Below are 27,016 nucleotides of genomic sequence, written 5' to 3'. Positions count from 1 at the left end.
CGAAAATGACTATACACGATTTGATTGGAAGGAAGACTTTACTTCGAAAAACACATTTGACTAGACATTTTCTATAAATCATTATTTCGTTTAACCATTTTTTATTCTCCCATTCTTAAATATCCTCTAATATTTATTAAAATGACTAGTTAATTTAGTTGTACAATTTAATTGTTTTTAATACTTTTTAAAACGACAACGTTTAATTTGCTAAAATATTAATTTTGTTTTTATATGGGTGGGGGTGAATTTTCGTTGGACCTAACAAAATGTATTATGTTTTTTTTAAATTGAAATGGGTGTGATAATTTTCTAATAAATTTAAATTTTATTATTGTAATTATACGTTAATTAAAATACTAATTTCGCCAAATATGATTTAATTCTGGTTCTTTTATTTTAAATATAATATTTATACTTCAATATTTCCCATTTTCCCCTTTTTTGTGGTCGATATCGTACTCATATTGTTTATAATCTATCGCCAACCTTGCGTTTGAAATTTCCGGTTTCCGCCGGTTCCGGTTCTCTTGGGTTGATCTTGATTGTCCTTCTTTTTGACTAACCTTTCCAAGAGGCCGAAGTATTGAGAGGAATCGGGCATGCTACTACGACCCATATTCCATTCCAAAGCCTACATTCAATACATTTCATTAGTTATTGGACATTTTTAACACTTTATTTAAAAGTCATTAAACTCTTAAAATTTGAAATTTATCTTCCTTGAAATACTTATTAAGATTTAGAGATTTAAAAAATATAGAAGAAAATTTCAAACTTTAAAAACTTTATTTAAAAGTCATTAAACTCTTATAGTAGTGTTGTAAGTCGGAAAATTTTCCCCGATAAATGACCGAGGTATTTTTTCCGAAAATAATAAAAAAAATTAATTCCATGATTAGTCTAATATATTGTTTGCAAATTTAAATAAAGCGGCATTTTCGCCTCAATTTTTCAAATCTAAAAGTAAAACTAAACCTCTAGACTAGTTTAAACTGATTAACAATGTAACACTATTAATGTTTTATAGTATGTTTACTGATATTAGACATTTTATATCGATAAAAAGTTTAAAATATTAAAAACCATTTTTAAGTAATTTATGTTTCAATTTTTTATTTTTCCGATTTGCGGAAAAGTTTCCGCAGTTCAGAAAATTTTCTAGAACTTTTTCCGCATTTTATTTTTCCGGAAAATTAACAACACTAATTTTGATGGTTGATTTGGTTCATAGCTTATACCAGAATCCAGAAATAATATGTTTCTTACGCGAAAAATTGGATCCATTTCTCTATATTGCTAATATTATTTTCTGGAAACATGTTTCTTCGTAGGCTGACGATGATTTAAAAAAAAAGTAGGGGGCGAAATATAATGTTATTCTAAAACTAGTACGGAGGGAAAATATTAATTAAAAACCATTAGTGTAATTTTTTACATTTTACAATAATAACAGAGTAATACAGGCTAAACGTAAGTGTATTGCGTGTGGGACACTTCTACATTAGTAGAAGCTTAAAGATACACAAAATCGTTTGAAACATTCGGGTCGAATTTCGGGTAGCTCCTCCCCTTCCGTCACGCCTCTCAAAGCACGTGATTCTGTAACCAAACCCTCAAAATTCAAACGATTCCGTGTCCATTTAAACAAATTATCGTCGGAGTGTTTAAAATCCGATATAAATTTAAAGGCCTAGGTTTTTTTTCTGCTGTCCCCCTTTAAATTAACTGACAAGGAGACGACCCGAGGTGTAACACACCGATTTGGTTCAAACTCGGGGGTTTGGTAGACCTTCATGTAACTTGAAACACCCTAAAGGGAAATGTCTCCATAGGCAACCGTTTTGCCATGGCAACCAAAAATGTTTTTGACAATACAAAATGGAAATTTTCCTATTGAATATAACATGGGAATCTGACCAAATGTAAGGGTACCCCTGTAAAGATTTTAATCAACTTCGAACTTTTTCATTATTTTCTTATTTATATTTTCTATTTTTAGCATTTTCAAAAATTAAAATATTGGTCAGATTCCCATGTTATTTTCTATGGGAAAATTTCCATTTTCTGTTGTCAAAAATATTTTTGGTTGCCATGGCAAAACGGTTGCCTATGGAGACATTTCCCTTTAGGGTGTTTCAAGTTACATGAAGGTCTACCAAACCCCCGAGTTTGAACCAAATCGGTGTGTTACACCTCGGGTCGTCTCCTTGTTAGTGGAGCACAAATACCCTGGTGGTAGGCCAACCGCTGAACATGTTGGTCTAATTTAAAGGGGGCCAGGCAGAAGAAAACTTAGGCCCTTAATTTCCGTGAGAATATATAGATGTCGCGATTACCTGAAAGTCGGGATCGTATCCGGCATTTTGGTGCGCCTGTAGGGCCATTTCGAGTTCGTCTTCTGGGATGGCCGCGGCTCCAATGGCTCCGCTGCTGCTAGCGACGTCCGAAGGTCGCTTGACCAGGGTCAGACTGCTGCCGCGGTATCCTCCCCGCGGGTAACAGAATGCTTCGTGGCAGAGCAGAACCACCAGCAGGCAGGCGTGTGACAGGTTCAACTTGACTGACATCATCTGCAACGGGCGAGCAAAGGGAAACGGCCAATTAAGTCGGGTTGCTGGTCCGCGTGCGCCACTGTAAATTGGTCGGCGGGGCTGCGACGGATTTCGCGTCGAACGGGGTAACGAGGAAACGTCGCCTTAATGGCCTCCATTCACCTAATGGACAAATATTGTCTTTCCGGACTCCGACAGATCTCCTAATTAATGACGAGACTGTCAGCCAGCCCAAATATTCCCATGAGCGCGACACGACAGACCACCGCTTTGAGTTCATTATTATCGCGTATTCCAAACGATGACGACAATCACTACGTAGATAGTAACGTATTGGTTGCTTTCAGAATTTAATAATTGTCTTAAAGGCTGGTTTTCATTATGGCAAAAACGCCACGACGCGACGGTGAACGTCGACGCGAAAAAATCCCGTTAGGCCTAATTTTTGCGTCGACTCTCACCGTTGTAGCGTTTTTGCCCTAGTGAAAACCTGCCTTAAGGGGGAAGACTACAGTGGCCATTGTCTACTTTCGCGCTATTTCAAGCTGAACTCTTTTAATTTTGTATTTTAACTTATAAAATTAATATTTATGTGTAGAACAGCCTCTTGTTTAGTGATTAAAATAATTTTGACAATTTTAAATTTAAAAGTAATTAAGTTATTACGTTTTAATTCGGACCCCCGGAGCTAAACAAGTTGGGCAAGCGCCCAAACTAATCTTTAGTTAGGACCTTATATCACGTTAACTATTAATATAATAATTATCAAAATAATTTTAAGCACTAGAGGAAGGTTCAGCCTAATAAGAAAAATATAATTCAATTATTCTATTGTTAAAACAGAAACGTTCAGCTTGAACGAAAAAGAGGCTTTTACTGTATTCTTCCCCCTTAAAGGTATACAAATTACTTATCTAATGCAGATCCCATAGAAGTTCGATTTTAACGCGTAATGTAATACTAAATGGTGCCAATTTAAACATTTTGACGGAAAGGCAATACATATTTGTTTTACGTAAACACTAGTTGATTTACGTAAAAAGGAAAACAAACAAATTAATATTGTGGCGGTTTTCAGATAATTTGAAATTTCTACCTTTCAAACTGTTGGCGCCATCTGGTATGTCTTCGGGTATTTAAAAACTTACCTCTAATGCCGTTACCCATAAAAGGGGATTAATCCTTATCTAATGTGTATTGGTCTATTAAAAGTGTGTAAATATTTGTTTGAAAAGTATATAAGTATTTGTTCGAAAAATAAGTATTTGTTCGAAAAATAAGTATTTTTTCGAAAAATATGTAAGTATTTGTTCGAAAAGTATATTAGTATTTGTTCGAAAAATAAGTAAGTATTTGTCCGAAAAATATGTAAGTATTTATCCGAAAAATATGTAAGTATTTGTCCGAAAAATATGTAAGTATTTGTTCGAAAAGTATCTAAGTATTTGTTCGAAAAATAAGTAAGTATTTGTTCGAAAAATATGCAAGTATTTGTTCGAAAAGTAAGTATTGGTTCAAGCCATGTTTTATTTCGAACGATTCGGCCTATGAAATCACACTAAACATTAATCGATTTAAATTAATTTCAAAGCCCATAAAAGTTCTGGCAGCACTGTTCGGCAGGGGAGCAAGACAGCCGCGGGGATGATTTTATAGAAAGAAGTCTTCACCAAAGACTATATAAATTCTTTAGCGATAGCTTATATAGTCTTTGGTCTTCACTCTTATTTATCACGTAAGGCTAAACGATAAACGGCGCAGCGGTTCCAAACCCAAAACAATCCTTTCAAGAAGAAGACAAACGATACGATCTTAATATTATAGTACCATAATTTATAATAATAATAATCAGCTAGGCTAATATTATTATTATTTATCATAACGCAATCTTAACCTAACCTTAACTAACACAAAACACTGAGCAAAACTATACTTAGCAAACACCAAATTCTGAGATCTAAGAAAGGGAACCTGCTGTATTAAATAAATTTATCTTAAACATTAAACAAATTTTCAAATATTTGTCACAAGATTTAAATATTATTATTTAAATATTAAAATATAATTTGTAAGTCGCGTTGGTATATTCCCATTCGATCGAAATCCCATTCGACCGAAATCCCATTCGACCGAATTCAATATGTTTCCGAAATATAGCCCAAAAGGCGGATTCGGTTCATTGGGACCTTTTGTTTTGTTTTTTACTTCTGCCCCGAGATATAGCAGGGTACGCAAAAAACGTTATACCTAAACAAAATTGCTACAAGTGTACTAACGGTAAGGTTAGGTTAGGTTAGGTTAGTCTCTCACTTCCCTAGGGTGGCGCGCTTTTATAAATATATTTATGCTTTGAACTTTTTATTTATATCAAGAATACAATAATTCGAACAATTCGAAACACTTATTTATATAAGAAGTAAACCTATTTAAAAAACGTCTCATAAAAACGAAATTTGATGTACTATAAAAAATAATATAAACGTGCAAAATTGGGCTGTAATCCGCACAATTGGGGTATTTTCGATCGATTGGGACTCAATGTTAAATCGTTTTCGAACGAATGGGATTTCGGTCGAATGGGACCAAAGCGTTGCGTTACTTCCAGAATTTTAAAATTCAATTATGTGACCCCAGATATTTCAAAGGAATTATTTTATTTAAAAATCAAATAATAATAATCAGCTAGGCTAATACCCAAGGCACCACCTTATATAGTTCGTAGTCATCTAGCGACTTTCATTGCATTTAAATCAAGTGACAGGGTTAAGTATATCGTTCAATAGCTCGCTTCGATTCGGTTTATGAAGAATGTAACTGTCGATTCTTAAAGAGATTGAAATTACGTCCATTTCAGATAGTACGCTTTTTGCAGCCGTGCTTTTAGATACAAGACTTCTTTACAAAAATAGCAGTCATTTTGGTTGTCAGGAAATCGTAAACGAAGTTCTATAGCCTTTCACTATTTCTTTATAACCATGCCCTCTCATATTAAAACTATAAATTAAAACCCCATCATTTATTGATGTCTTTCGAAGACGGACCCTAACAGTTTCTGGCATCCTGAGCCCCTAATAAAAATAAGAAGTCAACGCCAACAGTAAAAATTTCTAATAAAAGTTATTAAATCCTTTTATAGTATATTGAAGATTACAAGGTGGAAAACGCTCGAATGAGGGCTCCTCAAACCAGAATTAATCCTCAATGTGATTTCTCGTCTATAAGCTTAGGAATCGCGTTTAGGAAGATACTGACTTTACCCTTAGCACTTTGATAGAAGGGTCGGCCCTTAATTCACTTTAGGGTCTGTCCTTTCTCTTGACATCGACGGAAGACGCAATATCCAGTCAGGGTGCTAAAATAAGAATCGTAAAAAGGAAAGACGACTGAGAGTGAGTTGCTGGGCATAAAGAATGCATGGGGCTGGAAACGGCGCTCTTTCGGAAGATACTTGTCAAATATAAAATGCTCGAGGTCCTTTCGTAATGGTGAATCACGAGCCCACTCCGCGCCTCCATCTATGTTTATGCGGTGACGTCTTTTGTAAAGGGCAAGCTCGCCATCGCCTTCCTATAACGACCCGGACGTCTGCCGTCTGACGTCCAGCGCCCCGAATCCATCAGACGTGCATGAACGATTTTCCGCTTCTTAATTCCCAGACAACAACGCGTTGAGGTACACCCAAGAATATGGGCCATAACCACAGCCTGCAGTATCACCATAATATACTTTGTAACGAAAGTTCGTCTGTTTCTTATTCACAATAGATTCAACATCAGGTGGAGGAAGTTCGAGTCGAGGTAGAAATAGCTGCTTGTGGCCATTTTACCAGATTCATTCTGGATAAGCAGACGATTTTATTACTCTCTTTAAATCTCCTTTTCAGAAGGAATTAAAAGTGTAGGCCCAATACTATGACCTTGATCATATGTAACATAATTACTCATAAGTATGCCACTAGCTCTATTTCTTCACTAACGGTTTGTTTCACAGATATTGCGTCATCCGTACTCTACGTAATATTTGACGTCATATTTGATGTAATATTTGACGTCATCGAATCTCAAATGCCGATTATGCCATCGCGCAATTAGCTCTACGTCTGATAAATCGACGGCCATTATTTTAGTAAACAAACCTGTTTGAACAACCAAGGCTTAGGAGCTAAAATGAGATACAATATAGTATCCGGTACTGTTAATGCAATTAATTTGCAAATTAATGAAGTTTTCGGAGACTCACGTTCTAAAATAAATGTGCATTGTCAAATAAAAAAAAGCACGTTTATTGGAAAAAATAGTTGAAAATCAGGTTGAGCTTTTCTGGGGCATCTACAAGATTGGAGTCTTTGCAGATTCTTTTGAACCTAGGCCTAACTCTTCTGGGCTCGGTATGGGTTTTAAAAACGCTGGTTTGGGCTGACTAAAATTCCGACGCAAAAAATTCCTTCTCAATTTAGAGGTTTTCCATTGGCTGAAATAAATATGTTAGTAGCCAATAGTGGGACTTCCAAAATTACTAGGATGAATAAAAAGGTTAAAATCTAACGTAGTCCACCTTTTTACTGGTTCGTGGTGAAACAAACCGTTAGTAAAGATTTTTGAATGGAATAAAGATACAGTGGCATACTTATGAGTAATTATGTTACATATGCCTTGATGAATAGTTCACTGCATAGAGTAATTATCTCCATCAGAGAAAAGAGGCTTAAGCCTGGTTTTCACTAGGACAAAAACGCCACAACGGTGAGAGTCGACGCAAAAATATTGCATTAGGCCTAACCAGAATTTTTCACGTCGATGTTCACCGTCGGGGCGTTTTTGCCCTAATTAAAACCAGCCTTAACGGTAATAGTAAGTGTAGGGAATTGTTGTCTCGCGTGGCATGATGGGCTTGCCACCACCCAAGGTTCGTAAAAATTTCTTATAATAGGCCACCACCCTGATACGCAATTTAAGCCGGCCACCTGAATTAGAGGCATTATAAGTCACTCGATGACTTGGGTATTAGCCTAGCTGATTATTATTATTATTATTATTATTATTATTCGAACCAGCGAATAGTTTAATTTAGAGTAAAAGGTGTACACCCTTTGATTCCCGAACAGTCTAAAAGTATCCATCTATCTATGGCGACCGTCTGTAAGAAAGAATGTTACAGAAAATTGCGTTACAAAGTATCCTAGGGTGGTGTACATATTCTTGGTTTGACTCTCAGAATAGAATGGAGTATTTCTTCTACGAGGAATGGAAAGCTAAGTCATGGATTAATTAAAACTAAAGGATGTTTCATCGGTATAAAAAATATATCTTGTCGATCTGCCATCTAGCGGGTTAATTCGGTAAACCGGAAATTTGGAGCAAAATTATTTTCGATATATCAGTAAGAAGGGGACATAAACTGAAATATTAAACACTACACTAACGCAAGCTTAGTGTCTTAAGTGTTTATTAAAGGGGATATAACATCTAACACTTAACGGAAGTTCCCAGCAGTTTTAGAGATTACCTCCGCCAGGGTTATTCAGCTATAGGCGATTGAATTACGAAGGTTTGGGATGGCGTCCATAAGTCAGACCTACTTTTCCCCAAATTTGCCCTCTTTTATAGTTTTCAAACAGGAGCGTTAATTACATTGAGTAAATATTTCCAAAGCTTAAAATAAAAATTTACCGAAGCTATTTATTTAATTTTTCCAAGTTATAAAAGCAAATAAATTTGATTAAATTATTTTTATAATTAATCGACCTCACCATTGTTTACTTATTTTTACAACCATCTATTTATCAGCAATAGAAGGCGCTTTTGGCAAATTAGCGTAAAATCCCCCTTTTTCACCCCTGTGGGGGAAGAAAGTTTGACTTATTGTGGGACAAGCGTTTCTGTTACTGGTATAGCGTCGTTATTTAACCTCCTAAAAGTTGAACAACCCTGCCTCCGCTAAAAACCCCTAAGCAGCCTCGAAAATTTCGAAATGTGGCCAATATTTGAAGTAATCTTTCCTACTACGTTCGGAAAAATACACTAGAGATTCTATCTACTGTAACTTTCTATTATAGCACCACCTCCTTAATCTGCAGAACACAGACAACCTAGCCCAAGAGGGACATGTACCGCTGTTAGTAATTTAAAAAACAATTATGTCTCGATTGTGATGAGGCTTTTTTAAGAATGCGCCATCTAACGGCTAGTAGACGCAGTTTTGAAGGCACAAATACGATCACGTGCTGCAATCTAAAATATATCGTAGAATCTGGCTCGAGCAAGACTAAAGAATTTTCACGCGCTATTTTCTGTTTGCTGTAAAAAAAACCTGCATCACTTTTGAGACAACTTTATTCGAAGTTGATACAAGTCCTTCTTGGATTAGGTGGTCTGTTTGCAGAACCACTATGTAGCAGACGACAGTTTCTAGAATCATTTTAGCTTTGCTAAATTAATAAGGATGGCGCCACGTTCGCGGCGGCCCAACGCTATTAGCCAGATTCTGGGAAAATCTTGAAGTATGACAATATGTCTCCAAAGATCGCAACTATTTATCAAATTTAATCCGAAATAAAGTAGAAATCGGTTAACCGCGGCAAATCTTCCTGGAGTCAAGTTTCCGAAGCTGTCGCAATTAGTTCTGAAAGGATTATATAATTGACTTTCTTTTGTTTGGTTCTCTTAGAAATCTATTCGACGAAAAATCCACAGAACTCTTCTTCTTCTCCGTTTAACAGGAAGTTAAAGTCGGAAACCGGAAGTAACTTGTTTTGCAGAGAACGGAAATTTGAGGCTAAAACGAAAGTAATGTAACTTCGAAGTTAGCGACTCAGTTCTGTTATTGAGCTAAAAAATGCGAAATCTTGCTCGAAGTCAGGAGCGGTTTTTTGGAGCAGTACGTGGGTATTCTTTCCGTACACGGCCTAAATCTTTTAAAGTGGGAGTAATATCGACTAACCGGAAGTAGGTAAACTCAAGCCGGAAATGGGACACCGAGAAAGCAAAAAGGAAATAAGACCAAAGAAGATGAGATGGGAAATTATTATTCTTGGCAACTCGAGGCGGCAAGATCTCTTCTTTCCAGAAAAAGTAATCCACCAGAACATGATACATCGAGCTAGAAACAGCTACCTTGCTTGGTTTTGTATCTTTATTTGGGTTTCAACAGACCTTTCCATACAAATAATTGTTACTATGGTAACGTCTGATGAAATGTTTCTAAGTTTAAAAGTCTCGCGTTTCTTCCATAGAAACAATGTCTTCCTTATCGAGATTTATAAAGAAATAGTTACTTTGGGCTCTAGGCTATGCTTTTCCATTAATAATTGTCTTAATGATTTATCAAATTTCATTTCCTTATAATGAACCTTCTACGTTACCATAGTAACGTCCTAACGATATTTAGCTAGGAGCAACAAACACAACACCCCACACAAGGAGAACGCAACCCGTCAAAAGTCGTGGATTTTCTCGCGTACGTTTTTCATTGGCTAGACGCTTTAGCGCCGGCTGCCGTCGGAAGGGGAAAATTCGGAAATTGTCTCCCCCCCGCCCGTAAAACGTCCAGCGTAAAGGCTCGTGACGCTCGTCCAATGAAATTCGTACACAACCCTTCGTTAGCGTGTTTAAAGGCTAGCTGCGTTCTCCTTGTGTTTGTTGCTCCTAGATATTTAGCTAGCGGCGTAATGTTAGACAATATCAAGATCGAATTTAGGTTACTGAGAATGTATGAATGTGGGGTGGCGGAGTGGTTGGCACTTTCGCCTCGCCGCAAGAGGAGCTGGGTTCGATCCCAGTTTGTGGCACTGGGTGAAAAACTCGGAACAACTCCTTCCGCGTTGAGTTTGCAATTTCTTTCCCCCACTAGTTAAAGGGGTTTTGCCCCGAGCTCTTCGGTTTCTCCTTCCATAAAAACTTGTGGAGGTTAACGGTAATAGTTTGCGTAGGGAGCTGTTGGCTCGCGTGGCATGCGGGGCTTGCCACCACCCTCCTACGCATTGTATTGAATTAAAGGCTTCAAAAGTCGCTTGATGACTTAGGCCTAAGGTGGTGCCTAGCTGATTATTATTATTTTTTATTTTACCTTATATGATCCACTAGCTTATAAGCGCTATCTAGAGTCGATCGTAGGCACATTTTACCGTTACACTGACCGAAAATTTCGACTATATTCTTAATTTATATCGTAACAACTTAAATAAAATTTGGATTTAATTATTTAATTAATCATACCGAGAAAAATATATGGTATAGATTATCAATTCTTATGTCAAGAGAAAATATTTGAAATCCCACCCAGATGGCGTTACTTTAAATTTGAATTGAAATTAGTTGTTAGACCTAGATAGTAGTTCTTGTTTTTTTTCATTAAAAATTTAACGTTTTTATGACAATAAAACGCCCGTGACAGTCGAGTAATTATTGGCCAAACAGGAAGTAGAATAATGTCATGGCGGCTGTTGTAAGGCGGGGCTTAGCTATAAACGGGTAGATTCGTACGTTCTCAGTGATCTAGATAAGTTCTTGGCAAGGTAATAAAACAAAACAAGGTGAAAGGCGGCCGAAAAGGTTAAACCTTAAATCCGAGAAAAGCAGATAAGCGGATACGTGACTTCGCATCTATTTTGGAATCAGCGCGGCGACTTCGCCTAAAGATAGCTTTCCCGCCGTGCTTTTAATGCTTTAGTATTAGATAGTGTTAAACGAAATTTGGTTTAAATTTAATTATTTATGGCCATAAATTACTTCCGTAAAAAAATATTGAATATTTAATGGTAGCCTGCCTAAACAAACTTTAAGACCACTTTGATAAACGTCCCGAATTATTTATTAAATTAGACGCTCTTGTATAAATGAATTGCTTCATTAAAGGGGTAACCTTACCTGTTACTACTGTCAAAGGCTAGACGAACTTCGTACTTTCTACCTCAAAACAACGTTTATTTCAACAAGTTCTACTGAAAAATAAAACAGTTCTTAAGACGTTCAGATTAGCTGGGCTAATACCCTTGGCACCACCTTAGGCCCAAATCATCTAGTGACTTTTAAAGCCCCTAATTCAGGTGGCTTGCTTAAATTGCGTAGGAGGTCTATTTAATATTCATCAATAGTGTCAGGAGACGTAAGTTTTAGGGAACGAATCAGATTCCAAATCGATTTGATTGACTTTTAAGGGGTGGAGCATACTGAATTCCAAGAAACTCCAAAAATTGTCTCACTATATTCATTCTCTTTACCATAAGTCTATTTTAATTATCCGTAAATTTGTCACTTTGGGGAATATATTATTGGGAGCTAGTAACGGAGTGACGTCATCGCAAGAAGAAAATGTCCGCCTAGCGAGGGGCTGTCAGAGGCTACGTGTGACACGGGAGCAAGCGGACGCGAAACGGCGATGAAGCCCGTAATGCAGTCTGTCTTGTGAATAGCTGCCAGTAAAACATTTTCATGTGAAGAATAGGAAGTGTCACACTTATGTTACGATATTATACACTTATATCTTTACGTATCAATAAATTCATTCTGGAATAAATCTTTAATTTATTAAAGATGCTATCCTGCTCTGTCGGTTATATATCTCGAATTGAAAATTTCAATAGGTAAATGCAATTAACGGGCCAATTACACGTACTTGTTGTAACTGAATCGACAATTTATAACGCTTAGAAGGCCATCAATTCGAATCTGAAAGCGTCGAATTCCCATTGAAGATCTCCTTTGGGTCCTTTCAAACGAATAGCTGATAAATAGGCCTTGGTCGTCGAATTTCCACACCCGGAACAAGTCCCAGCATGGGCCAAATAATGATAAATTTATCATTATTTGGCCCATGGTCCCAGGAATCAATTCTTATTTGGCTAATTGTAATTTAAAGGGGAATTGTCATCACCCTAAAATTGGTTAAAAACCATTTAAATGGATAGATGACGTCCGAAAATGGTTATACAAAAAATTTCATGTTAATATTGCCAGTATTTGATTTATTATTAGCCACCAAATTTCGTGTTTTATCCCCCCCGACTCTAGAATCTCAGTAGGTTGAACCTACCTGCAGCGCCATCTCGTGAACGAAATATTATTTTCCCCGGTTTTATCTATTTTCGGTCGGAACTGTCGTCTGCTACGACATTCTCCTTGGCTTTTTAACTGAGTTATATTCCTAGATCGTAGTTTATCGTGTTTTTAAAATGCCTTACACGCCGCCCTTTCTAAAATTTTTGCCGCTTCATTCTTTTGGCGCTGGACGTAGGTTCAACCGCGATTTCTGAAATTTTTGGAGCCGTTTGATGTAGGTTGCGGAAAAAGTAGCGTAACTTTTTAAATACTTTTCCAATAATTATAAAATTTCAGGGACATAATCATTAATATATTTTCTATCATTCTGTAAAAAAACCTCGTAAACTTTGGTTTTGGTGACAATTCCCCTTTAATCGTACTTAATTGTAGTTGATACCAGTCTCGCGTGTCTCATTTCGTAATTTCAAGTACTCCCTTCTTATCATCCTTTTAACTTACAGTCAATTTACTGCCAGACCAGAAACATTTGTTTTTCAATTAAGCCAAGGGAAAAATGTCCTTTAGATAACAAAACTTTTATCTCGCAATGTTTGACTTGTTTAGCAAAGGCGCCAGACATGTGTGCTAGCGAATTACTCACTTTGTATTTAAGTGTTTTAACGTATGTATTTTCACCTAAATTGGTACCCCTCCCAAGATAAGGCTGACTATTTTTTATATATTTTTACGCTGTTAAGAGGGTTATCGACATTACTCACGATATCACCATCACTAGGATCTTGAAAACATTGGATCCATGGGGACAACTTGAGTTATTTTTCTAATTTAGCCGGAATTTTCTAGATTCTCTTTCCAATAACATTCTTTCGAATGATTTTTAAAGTGATACCTGTTCAGAAAATTGTCTCCAATTTTATTTTATTTTATTTTTACTTTAAGCGGGCTACGTCCTGGGTATTGAGGAAAATAATAAATTTTCGACTCTCAGCGATGTCCCAATCCCTCCATCAATGTCTTTCTAACTTTTGACGTGTGAAATTAAAACTCTAGAAGTCCTTCAGCGAAACGAATGTACCTGTTATTTTTGTGGCGTTCGAGAAGAGTTTACCGAACTTACTTTAGTTTTGAAGTAGGTGGGAATGAGTTATATTAAAAATATACTAAAATGTTGTTTTGGGTTGTATTGAAACAAAGTTTAAATATAAATATACAAATATTTCTTTTCCTCGAAGTTTAAAACTCATTAATTAAACTGATTTCAACGGTTTTTTATCATGCCAGAAGAATAACTAATTATGTCCAAAATGCTTTAAACCACCCTTTAAAATGTGAAAGGGGCAAATTAAAGTTTTATAAATAATGGACAAGGTAACTCTGTGCTACAAAACGCGTAGGGGAAACGCGAAGGATAATCAGTCAGTGCAGAATAAAGCTACGTCTACGCTCCTTCACGTTTTTCCTACACGTTGTTTAGAACTTTGCTTAACCTGTCAATTATTTAAAAAAAAATTATCTTCTCATTATTTGTGTGCCAGGAATTATAAACTTTCAATATTAGGCTTAGAAATTAAAAAAAGGTTTTAGAAATTTTGTAAATATTAGACCTAGTAATTAAATGTTTTTATATTTTTTAATATTAGCCTTAGTAATTAAAGGCTTTTAGAGATTTTTAAATATTAGATTTAGTAATTAAAGGCTTTTATATTTTTTAAATATTAGACGTAGTAATTAAAGGCTTTTAGATTTTTTAATATTAGCCTTAGTAATTAAAGGCTTTTATATTTTTAATATTAGACTTAGTAATTAAAGGCTTTTATATTTTTTAAATATTAGACGTAGTAATTAAAGGGTTTTAGATTTTTAATATTAGCCTTAGTAATTAAAGGCTTTTATATTTTTAATATTAGACTTAGTAATTAAAGGCTTTTATATTTTTTTAAATATTAGACGTAGTAATTAAAGGCTTTTAGATTTTTTAATATTATCCTTAGTAATTAAAGGCTTTTATATTTTTAATATTAGACTTAGTAATTAAAGGGTTTTATATATTTTAAATATTAGATGTAGTAATTAAAGGCTTTTAGATTTTTTAATATTAGACTTAGTAATTAAAGGCTTTTATATTTTTTAATATTAGACTTAGTAATTAAACTATTAAAGGCTTTTATATATTTTAAATATTAGATGTAGTAATTAAAGGCTTTTAGATTTTTTAATATTAGACTTAGGAATTAAAGGCTTTTAGATTTTTTAAATATAAAATGTAGTAATTAAAGGCTTTTAGAGATTTTTAAATATTAGATTTAGTAATTAAAGGCTTTTAGAGTTTTTTAAATAGTAGACTTAGTAATTAAAGGCTTTTAGAATTTTTTAAATAGTCGACTTGTTTATTAAAGGCTTTTAGATTTTTTTTAAATATTAGACTTAGTAATTATAGGCTTTTAGAAATTAAAAATTTTAAGTTTTGTGAAGTTTTACATGTTAGGATAAGTAATGAAACATGTTCTCGTCAGTTTCCTAACATCCACGTATTTTTACTAAGAGCCATAAGAAATTTTTGGGTTTCTTCAGGCCACTCCACTTATAGCCAGTAGCGTAACAAGGTCAATGCAGCCCAACTGAGTACATTGGGGCCCACTTTATTTATAGGGCCCCACAAACTCAACCGTCCTCAACAGAGGCCGGGCCCATTTGCCCATTTCGAATTGGGGCCCAATATTTCTAGCTACGCCACTGCTCATATCCATCAGTAATTACTACTACCAACTGACAGACTTTCGTAACGTAATTATAGACTTATGATCTTAAGATTGCGATACGTTTAATAATACCTGTAAAAAATACACGCGAAATCCCCAAAAATCTTTGGCCTTTCAAAAATATTACACCTTTGGTATATCGTAACGCGGGAAGATTTTAGCCAGGCAAATCTCCAAGGAGATTGTATATAAATCCCCCTCCCCCCTTCGCCTTAATCTCGCACTCGAGACTCGGGGTCTAGCTGCCCCAAATTAAAAAAACCAGCAATAATAAACTGTCGTGAGTATGTGAGTATCGCCCGGGTCCGGGCATTATTGCGGACGAAAACCGAAAAGAGTACACATAATTATTCAGTCGAAGGGTGAAGCAGAAAGGTACTGAGCTGCTGGAATTTAAGGGTCCTCCAGCGGAGTTTGTTTGCCCTAACAACTCTCCTCTCTCCAGGGGCCTGCGGTTTAACTCTTTTCTGGCTATTCTTTGAAATATTAAAACTAGGGCGCTACGCGCTTATTTTTGTTCCAATCTCGGATCTTTCATTAGACCAGCTCTATTTTTGAAGAGTGCCCCGTGCGTTGGTGTAAGAACTAAGAGGTGATCTTCGGGATTTTACTCCACGTATTTTCATTTTAATATTAATAGATTTGACGATGCTTAGAATATTCGTTTGAATTCTCATCGACAAAATATTCTAGTCCAAATAAGAAATCTCGGAATTTCTCGAAGCGTAGTGGTGACGGTTAAGACCGGCTTAAGGGGTGTGAGATCTTGATGCCATATTCTTGGGAAAGCAACATTTCAAATTACGTTCTCAAAGTCTTAGCTTCATCGAAGTCCTAGCTACGACGTCCTCAAAGTCTTAGCGTCATCGAAGTCAAAGCTACGACGTCATCGAAGTCCTAGCTATAACGTCACGGAAGTCCTAGCTACGACGTCATCGAAGTTCTAACTACGACGTCACGGAAGTCCTAGCTACGACGTCACGGAAGTTCTAGCTACGACGTCACGGAAGTTCTAGCTACGACGTCATCGAAGTCCTAGCTACGACGTCATCAAAGTCCTAGCTACGACGTCATCAAAGTCCTAGCTACGACGTCATCAAAGTCCTAGCTACAACGTCATCGAAATCCTATAGCTTCGACGTCATCGAAGTCCTATAGCTTCGACGTCATCGAAGTCCTAGCTAAGATGTCATAAGTTCTGTAATCTCACGATTTCGTTCGACCGAAAATATTAATAACTTAAACTCAGTGTTAAATGGTTGAAAACCAAGTAGCTCCTCCCCTTCCGAAGCCAATCATACGTCATTTTTCCACCTCGAACGGGAAAGTAGTAAAATTGAAACTCCTTTTGTGGCTCTTTCAGATATTTTTAATTCGTGTTCGTAGAACCTTTAAATTAACGACCGTTAATTAAACAAAAAGCCATCTCATTAAAATAATTAATTATCGTTGCTAAATCGAATTAAAATAGTTAATTATCGTTGTTGCGTTACGACAGCGTCGACTATAGGAACCTTTTTGGGGGGAAAACTATCGTTGTGTCGGGCTGTCAAAAATCGGACAGGTCCGGGGCAATATAATAGTTTAATTTTAGTTAACAATCGTTGGGACCTGTCCCGAGTGTCCTCCCATTTAGCCGTACTTCGACGTAACAAAAACATTATTAGCGTAGGCTCCATCCCTCTCATGATTAGTCCCTTGTCTAAGCTCCGGTTTGGGGTAATTTGGGCTTCTCCGGCCCCTTTAAAAGCAATTTGCCAAATTTGGACGCAAACAAACGAACCCAAAAACAAAGGTCGGAGCTCCTTTCGCGAAAATTAAGCGTATTAACGTCAAACTCGGCGAAATCGCTGGCGGGAACGACGCCATGATGTTTGTAAGCGTCTCGCGCCATCTAGACTTCGAAAAATGAAGCAGTCGCGTAATTGGAAGAATGGCCGATGTTTATCTTTGACATTTTTCTAATTCGACTATTCTCTTCCGAATAAGGTTGATTAACTTTCGATATGGGGTCTCACTTTGCCGAACAATAGAGCTTTAACGAAGATGAGGCGAGTCCGTGAGAACTCAACCCTTTTGTGGGGGCTATTATTTTACATTTTCCTCCCGTTTGATAATGTAAAAGGAGACATTGTTTGTTCGGTAATTTTGTGAAAGGCGAAACTGAGAGAGGGGAAGATACCCCGTCTTTAACCCCATCTACTTTATGGACTTCGAAGATTTAAATTTTAAATTAAAGTTATATATGTCTATAGTCAGGTGCCTCGTGTGTTGGGTTTCTCAAGAGATTCGAACCCAACTACTTCGTTAGAAAGCCCTAATTTTGATTATTAGCTCATTCTTAGAGTTAAGACTTTTTTTAAAATAAGTATATTACCAACGAATACCTTTACCCCAAGGAAATCTGGAACAGGATTTTATTACTTATTCCAAAAGTGACATAATTACCAAAAGTGTGACAATCCCTGTACTTTCGTACGCTAAAGGTTTAATGAATGCTCGAGATCGACCACGTAAAAGACTATTATTGTCGCCTTTCTGGATCTTTTTTTAGTCTATGGTATTATATCGTAGGTAGATGGCGATAGCATCTCCGCAGAACGACGAAAAATCAAAAAACCACTAACTTTGATCAGTGCTACTTAGTTCCTCCGTTCCTCACTACGAGGCGTTATTTGTTGTTTTTAACTTCCTTCCCTCCCCAAGGCATACTTTCCCTTCTCCCCTCCCAACTTGTATTTCGCTCGTAACATTCGTTCTGAAATAGGTCCGATTGACCCACTTTTGGTAATTATGTCACTTTGGTATGGGTAAATACGGTACACCCGCGTTCTACGGGGAAGCACTGGCAACACAGCTGGGTGAAAACTCGGAACAACTCCTTCCACGTGAAGTTTGCAAGTTCTATTCCCCACTTGCTAAAGGGCTTTCCCCGAGTTCTTCGGTTTCCCGTTTCCATAGAGACTTGAAGTTAGCGACAATAGTAAGTGTAGGGAGTTTTTCGCTCGCGTAGCATGAAGGGCTGGCCACCACCCTCCTACGCTATTTAAAAGGCAGCTGACTTGGCTCTAAGTCAACCGTAAATTTCGCACTTTACTGACATTACACACATTTTGCCACCGAACTTTGGAGCCCCTTTAACTAGCAAATGTAGCCTTCATTGATCGAGCTCTAGAAACACGAATTTAGTCATTTACTGAAGAAGATAGGGTTTTCATTCTTTACGTTAAAAATACTTGTTATCTGAAATTCGGGAACATAAATATTTTTAACCTTATTTCTAATTAGCAGACACACTACGCGAAAGGTAAGTAAATTACTTATTATAGTAAAGGTCATCCCGCGCGTATGTAATGACCACTAGCGAGCTTTCTGACTGAAAGTAATGATGATACACCTTTGGCCGGATTTGGTGTGTGTCTCGCTAACAATCTTTCTTCGTTTCCAGATGTTCCTATTGTCACAACACAGTAAGGATATTCCCTTCATCCGGCCGAACTGCGATGTACTTAAGTACCCACCTCCGAGAACAATTACGACTCTGTTCTCTCATTGAGTCTAGTAACCCAACCAATCTCGGCTAAAATGCTAAATCTATTTATGTCTACCCGAGCTATACTCTAGTTTTACGATTAGTTGTTAAAATTGAGCAAAAGCTTTATTAAATATATTTAAAAGCAGGAATTTGAAGCGAATGACAATTCGGGTTATTGAAGTTATTTATCATTAGCTCGTCGTTCAAAAATAAATTATCCAACTAATTGTAAATTGGAAAATTAATATTTAAACTTTAAACTATTGATTTTCTAGCTACTCATGCCATTAATTAAAGTTGATATAAGGCAAGAGCTGTGTGAATAATTAATATTGCCTAAAATTGGCTGTACGAAAACATACCAGCAAAATAAATCGATTCCATATTACAAATATGTTAAAACAAGCTTCATTAGAGACTCGTATTTCGATATAAACGTTCCAATTTTTATCACTGGAAGTAGGCTGCTAATGGCGCAATGCCCCCTCTACCGATCGTCCAGACCAAATTTTATTTTCGCGAGATACAGGGCACTCAAGTTCAAGATATCAGCTCCTTCTCAAAATGGTTTTCGGACACTGTAATGTCTAAAACGGATATGTTTACTGTCCACCATTTTCTTACTAAAGTTTTCAAAATGCGTACATGGGGTCAGGGCCGGACTTAGAGATCCTGGGCCCATAGGCAGATAAGATGTCTGATGGGCCCCCTTTTCACGCGCTGCATTTACTCTTACCCCTGGAACTAGGCTGTGCCTGAATTTCCCTGATTCAGCGTAGAATTCTGAGCTCTACGGTTATATTACTAAATAAAAGCTCTTAACAATCGTCGACTAAATATGCGATAATTATGCAACATTGGGATTTAAGGCTGCGTCCGTAAACTGCCAGGCAGAAAATTTGGTAATTTTAAAACAAAATATTCTACCTAGGAATTTCTCCAATATAAATTACGATTGATATTATAGATTTATGCCTTCGAATACTGTGTGTCAGAATTTATAGCCCGGTGTACCTAGTAACAGAGACCATACCACTTCGAATACAGTAATTGCGGTTACTGGAGGGCCCCTTCCAAGGATGGGCCCCTAGGCCACGGCCTAGGTTGGCCTAGGCGGAAATACGGCACTGCATGGGGTAAAATTATCGTACTATGTTTAAAAAAAGTGTTTAATCCGACTCAAACTATTCGCCACCACAGAATCAGAGTAAAATGAAGTCATAGCCTTACTCTCATTACCCTACTCCGAAATCCCGGAAAAAGCGAAAAAAACACCTAATTTTAGTAGAAATAGCAGTTTGAACTATATCTATAAGCTCTGATCATTATAGGATTTCGGTGTTTTCTATACTAAAAGACTCGTTGATCATGCCGTGATATCGGTGTTTCCTACTAAACGAAGCTTCTGATTATACCGGTATATCAGTGATTCCTACTAAACAAAGCGTTTGATCATACCACGATATCGATGTTTTTTACTAAACAAAGATTTTGATCATACCACGATACTACTAAACGAAGCTTCTGATCTGATTATATCAGTGATTCCTACTAAACAAAGCGTTTGATCATACCACGATACTACTAAACGAAGCTTCTGATTATATCAGTGATTCCTACTAAACAAAGCGTTTGATCATACCACGATATCGATATTTTCTACTAAACAAAGATTTTGATCATACCACGATACTACTAAACGAAGCTTCTGATCATACCGCAATCGCAGTGATTCCTACTAAACAAACCATATCAGTGTTTTCTCCCAAACAAAGCTTCTAAAACTCATTAAATATTCCATTAAGATTGCTAAAGACCATTTTATTTGATACTTTTTATTTTTCTTCTCACTTCTTTTCCGAATTTCGGCGCTAGTTTTTGCATATGCAAATGACACTAGCAACAGGCCATTTTTGGGGGGATTTGTGAGAAAGCGAAGCTTTTCAACGGATATTCGAAAGCTTTTCTCTAATATCCGCATATCGTTCTTCCCACAGTCTTCAATTCCTATTCCTATCCGGAAATGTTTTCTTACAGTTTTCTTGCCTTCTCCATTTGAAAACCACTTAAACAAGACCCATTTTAATTTAAATTAAACTTGGTTTGAGTTAAACGTTGTTCTTTCGTAGGTAAAGTGTAAAAGTAATTGTTAAGACTTTGAAGAAAAACTACCATAATTCCGAAAGTAACCGAGAGCGGGCCCGGGCTCCGGTTAAACAATTATTTCGGGCCCCGGGAGAGTCTTCCAGTTCCTTTATGGCCCGCCAGCGAAACTCGAAACTTTTTGCAATACGTATTTGTGGTCGAATATAATTATTAATTATATTTATATTATATATTATATTTTATTGAATAACTCTGATCCCGAAATTTCTTAAATCTTTCTGCCATATTTCCATCAGCTTTTCTTCATAATTTGAATTCGAAATTTCTTAAATATTTCTGCCATATTTTCAGCTTTTGTTTTATAATCTGAACCCGGAATTTCTTAAATATTTCTGCCATATTTTCAGCTTTAGTTTTATAAGCTTGTCCCGGAATTTCTTAAATATTTCTGCCATATTTCCAGCTTTAGTTTTATAAGCTTGTCCCGGAATTTCTTAAATATTTCTGCCATATTTCCAGCTTTTGTTTAATAATCTGGTCCCGAAATTTCTTAAATATTTCTGCCATATTTCCAGCTTTTCTTTATAATCTGAACCCGAATTTTATTAAATATTTCTGCCATATTTTCAGCTTTTCTTTATAATCTGATAACGAAATTTATTAAATATTTCTGCCATATTTTCAGCTTTTCTTTATAATCTGAACCCGAAATTTATTAAATATTTCTGCCATATTTTCAGAGTTTCTTTATAATCTGAACCCGAAATTTATTAAATATTTCTGCCATATTTTCAGAGTTTCTTTATAATTTTATCAGTAAATTTCTTAATTCTTTCTGCCATATTTTCACCTTTTTTTTTATAATCTGAACCCGAAATTTATTAAATATTTCTGCCATATTTTCAGCTTTTATTTATAATCTGAACCCGAAATTTATTAAATATTTCTGCCATATTTTCAGCTTTTTTTTTAAATCTGATTTTAAGGTTTACTTTACAAAACTAGCTTTACGTTAAAACTTTCATTCGCAAGAACAGATTAACAGTCTATAGCATTTCTTAGAAACTACGGAGGTCTAAGCCACTACGCGTAAATATTCCGAGATTTAAAAAGTTAGAAAAAGAAGTAAAAATGCTTACAATTGAGAAGCTTGAAAATGAGTTGGTTCGTTGGAAGAGAAATCTGGTCAAATAGTTTCGACTGTTGGTGGTTGGTACCGTTGTAATTGAACCAAGGAAACCAGATTGGACGTTCTCGCAGAAGGTCGCCCGGATTCGGAGGTTGAGATGCAAGTGGACGAGAGATTCCACAGGGCCCACTTCTTATATAACAGGCCCTACACAACGCCCCCCCCCTCTAGCCCCTACCGAGTCTGCTTTCCCGTAGAGTCGCTGCCTGTAGTTCCCGCAACCCCCTCTCCAATTTCTATTCGGAGGGATGGAATCATTACTCCAATCCGGGGTCTCCTCCTCTCGCGCTTCCCCGCCTCCTCCTCCTCCTCATCTTCCCCCTCATCCCATATTTCCTCTCCTCTCTCTCCCGAAGAAGCCAATTCTTTTTGATATTCCGATCTCAAACAGTTTCTTTTTCAAGCATCTTATCTCTTTCTCGTGGGATGCGTCTTTGCTTTTTCGCCCTCGCTAAGACGCTAAATTATTCGCTTTGCGCTCGTCCGCGATCTTGTTGATATAACTTTGATGTTTTTGTTTACACTTTAAACGGGATTCGAACTTTTTTTGTGAAAAACATTTTTATCGAGCGTTCTTCAGGGTTTGAAGGGTTCTGCGGGTCTCAAATTTCGTCTTACGGAAAACGAGTGTCAGGTTTAACCTCGGACGCTTGTCAAAGCAAGTTGTCGTTGTCAAAACTGCGGGAGAATTTGAATCTGAGATCTCAAAATCTACCTCCGTCTTGAAGGTCGCTCAGCGCCCCTAACGGCGAAACATGGCCACCCGCCGAGAACGGTGCCAAATCTTCCCTTTGATGAGCTATGAATATACTATTAAGGGTATGAAGATTTCCCCCCTTTTAGAATGTATCTAGGCCATAGAACTTTCCATAAAATGTTTGTTACAGTAAGAGGGGGAAGGAAAGCTGTTTTTGCAAGGATGATTTAGATCAACGTTATATATATTACTCCTTGTTTTTACTATCGCTCGACCACGGCCAACTTCGATCTCTCGCGCTACAGCGGCCATCTCATTCGTTGACGTTACTGTGTTAACCTATGAGCAAAAGATGTGTATGACGTGAGCGCCCCTAGCGGATTATTATTTTTAGTATAGTTTTTACATTGAAGTCAATATAACAACCGAGCGTGGCGCTGAACTCCTACACGTTATAGTACAGTTTATAGGGGGAAAATCCTTGCTCGCGGAATTTCGACGAATGTGTTGGCCGCTGTAGCGCGAACAGCGCGTGATCAAAGTTGGCCGTGGCTCGACTCTTGAGCTCGGTATGTCGTCTGCTAATGAGTGTGAGTATTTACAAAATACGGCGGATTAAAATTAATCCAAATGATATTGTTAAATTTGTTATATCAAATGTTTAAAGTACAAAACTAATTCGTTTACTTAACTAGTCATAAGAGAAGAGGATTTAAATATATAATAGAACGAAAAAATCTGTATGGTTTCGATGATGTTTAACAGTTTATAGAATAATAATAAAATAATATGGTTCTAGCCTTACGCCATTAGATAAAAAAATGTTTTTAAATAAAAGACTGTCTTTACTTATGCAATAATTCGTGTGGTTTTATTTATTTTATTAACATTTTATAGCCTCGTGAACTAAGGCTTAACATTTAATTGACAGTCATAGTAGTGTATCCGGTAAAGATTGTTGTATATCATAAAATACTAGCTAATAAATATCTAAGTATTAACAATACTTTCACAGAGTTGATATGAGTATAGGGAGCTGTTGGTTCGAACGCGTGGCATGGAGGGCTTGTCACCCCCCTCCTACGCATTGTAACCCGGCCACCTGAATTAATGGCTTCAAAAGTCGCTTGATGCCTTAAGCCTAAGGTGGTGCCTTGAGTATTAGCCTAGCTGATTATTAATATTATTGCAATAATAATTCATAGAATTAGTATCGAAAATAAATTAAAATCAGTTTGAACTCCGATGTCACTAAGCCTAACCCGAGCTCCGTGTAAAATGTTTGGGGAAATCATCCCGCAAAATGCAAAAGGTACAGCCAACTTATTGTTTAGTTTTAGCATAAGTAACATAAGAACAAGAAGTATGACACTTCCTATTGCTTTAATGCTAATTTTCTAACCGAACCTTTTTTCGGCACTGATACTCTCTTCAAGCTGTAAATTGCACTCGCGACTTACCGTTTTGGATGACTACTTTTTGATAACAATTTATGCCTAATATCGGAGAGCACGTTCTGGAGTCGCGAGGGGCTTTGGCTTTGTTTTGAAGACCGCGTGCGCATCACGCGTGATAAAAGACATGAGCTCGTGGCGCCGAGAAAAACTTTTTTAGCCTAATATTCCGCCTATCTATCGGAAACCAGATATTTCGGCTAAGCGGAAGTCCCGCATTTTTTAGACACTAGAGGGCTCTGTGCTGAGAAAACATCTTGATTACGTAATAACTATGAAAATCACTTTAGTCGTAAATCTCGTTAATTGTCATACTTATTGTTATTATGTTACTTATGGTTTTAGCGAAATTGGTGGTGTGTGACGTAAAAGGTGCCCAACAGCACAATTTCTCATCTTTTTCATATTGAAAACTGTCAAGGGAAACCACGATGTTAGCAACTTTGAAAACCTAATTACTAAATTGTAAACAATTCCCCATTTAGACGCCATCTAGATAATTATTTTAAGTAACATAAGTAAAAGAAGTATGACACTTACTATTATCTCGGTGCTAATTTTTTAACGATAACCAGCAGGGCACCGAGATTGGCCCCGGTTAAATTTAAATTCCGGGCTCCAAGAGAGCCGTTACTACGTAGATATATCACTCTAGCGCAGTGTTTCCACTTGGAGGGAAAAAACCTTTTTTGGGGAAAACGGACAGCTAGAGCTCCAATTTTTTTTAGAGGGGGAAAAGGGGAAAATCGATTAATTAAAGTGCTATTATAACTTTATAAGTGATATGATAATGTGATAAACACTGATATTAAACACAAGTGTTAACTCTGTAATGGTTAAAAAATAAGTTGTCTAGTCTTAAAAAATAAATTTAAGAGTTTTAAAAAATTATAGAATTTAATTATATTATTTATCAATTAATTAAAGTGGTATTTAATGCGTTTAAATTTAGTTTTCCGCGTGATTCGTGAGTGAAATTGCAGACAAAACGGCTTTTAAAAACTGGGAAAATCAATTCTTAAGTTACCAAAAAGGGGGAAAATTAAGTCGCCCGAGTGGAAACACTGCTCTAGTGTTTGTTACGGGTTCCTACTTGTAGAAGGCTACGTGTTACGGGAGTTTCATAAATTATCCGCTAACTTCGCCGAAGCGGCGCTGCTGTCGCAAAAGCATTTGCTTGTCAGGTTTTTTTCAAGTGATATATCCAGGTAGGAACTACTATTATTAATCTAAGCCTTAATTGTTAAAAACTCGGGCCCCTAGGCTGCACGGGGCCAGGAAATTTGTACCGGCTTACCCCCGCTCTCCTCTCTAGAGCATATATGAAGAATCAACCGAGGCCTAATGAAGATTTAGAAAATTTCAACAGTAAATATAAGGCTTTCTATGGCAGCTATTTTTCCCAGGTGGGTGTGACTGTTTTCTCCCCTCCGGAACTTTCGATTATGAAATCACTCCGCGATAGACTATACTAAGAAAGGCCAAATATCTAGTACACTTGGCGGAAAGATACTAGCACCTAGGAGCAACAAACACAACACCACACACAAGGAGAACGCAACCCGTCAAAAGTCGGGCTTTTTCTTGTGTACATTTTTCATTGGTTAAACGCTTTAGCGCCTGCTGCCGTCGGAAGGGGAAAATTTGGAAATTGTCTTCCCCTTTTCGCAGCACCGTAACCAGGATTGGATTTCAGGGTGGGCACGCAATGGAAAAAAAAAAAAAAAATTGTACATACAACCATACGGTTCAGGGTGGGCACGGCCCGCAGCGTAAAAGCTCGTCCAATGAAATCTGTACACAACACAAGCGTGTTTAAAGGCTAGCTGCGTTCTCCTTGTGTTTGTTGCTCCTATTTTATGTTGAATTCCTAAAGGTTCCTACGCGTCTCATATTAATCCATTATAGAAATGTAGATTTTTATTTTTAAGCTTCATTACAGCGTATCTTTAGTATTACGCTCCTAAACAATCACCCGAGGCAATCATCAAATTGCACGTTTATACGTCAACGTGGTAATATCGGCATTACCCGTTCTACACTTACCCTGGACTCGCCAAACGGATTTTTTGTAGGTATGCCTCACTGGTAGAACCAAATTAAATTATTACAAATGTTTTTACATCTTATCTATGTTAAATTGTTAATTAATTAATTATCACTTTGAATTATAACGCAATAGACGGAATTTTCCAAAAATTATATAACGCACGCAGGTACACTTAGAAATTCAACCGTAAACAGGCCAAATTTGAAATTCCCGCCGCTGATTTACCGGAAATTCGTGCTAGTATCTTTCCGCCAAATGTACTAGATATTTTTCCTTTCTTAACCTGCAACTGAGTATATCATTAATCTAAATTGTTCAGTGACATACTTATATTTATTATGTTACTTATGATGGTACACTTAACCATAGAATGACAATGTTGATAGAATTTTTATCGTAAAAAATCAGCAAATCAGCCTGGTATATCATTGGTTGAAGCGCACGCCGGTGAGGTATTTCCTTTCCCCCCTCTATGACTTTGAAGGGGAGAGGATAAACGTCATCAGCTTTCGTATCAAACACGTCACAAAGACGTAAGTCTTCGAGAACCAATGAGATACGTTGTGAATTATTTTGTAAAAAAGACCGTCATTATCCCTAATTACATTCTCGATTTCATAATTTGATAGCTGTTTTTGATGACGGAAACGTAGAATTAATCGTTGGAAATTAA

General features: G+C 36.7%; 1 protein-coding gene across 1 annotated transcript; it reads right to left on the bottom strand.

Moving 5' to 3' along the window:
• LOC149954274 (uncharacterized) lies at positions 1–22,239 on the bottom strand. The gene is made up of 3 exons (XM_090170312.1): positions 22,093–22,239; positions 2,340–2,573; positions 1–634 (listed from the first exon to the last, which is right to left on the bottom strand). The coding sequence occupies exons 2-3, from the start codon at positions 2,571–2,573 to the stop codon at positions 479–481; spliced, it is 390 nt and encodes a 129-aa protein (XP_090026438.1). The 5' UTR covers positions 22,093–22,239; the 3' UTR covers positions 1–478.
• Positions 22,240–27,016: the final 4,777 nt, after the last annotated feature.

Source organism: Leiobunum rupestre, chromosome 3 (assembly GCF_980474605.1).
Source record: "Leiobunum rupestre chromosome 3, qqLeiRupe1.1.hap1, whole genome shotgun sequence".
In the NCBI taxonomy this organism is placed as follows: domain Eukaryota; kingdom Metazoa; phylum Arthropoda; class Arachnida; order Opiliones; family Sclerosomatidae; genus Leiobunum; species Leiobunum rupestre.
The sequence above is the reverse complement of the archived record's forward strand: the minus strand, read 5'-3'. Positions and strand labels throughout refer to the sequence as shown.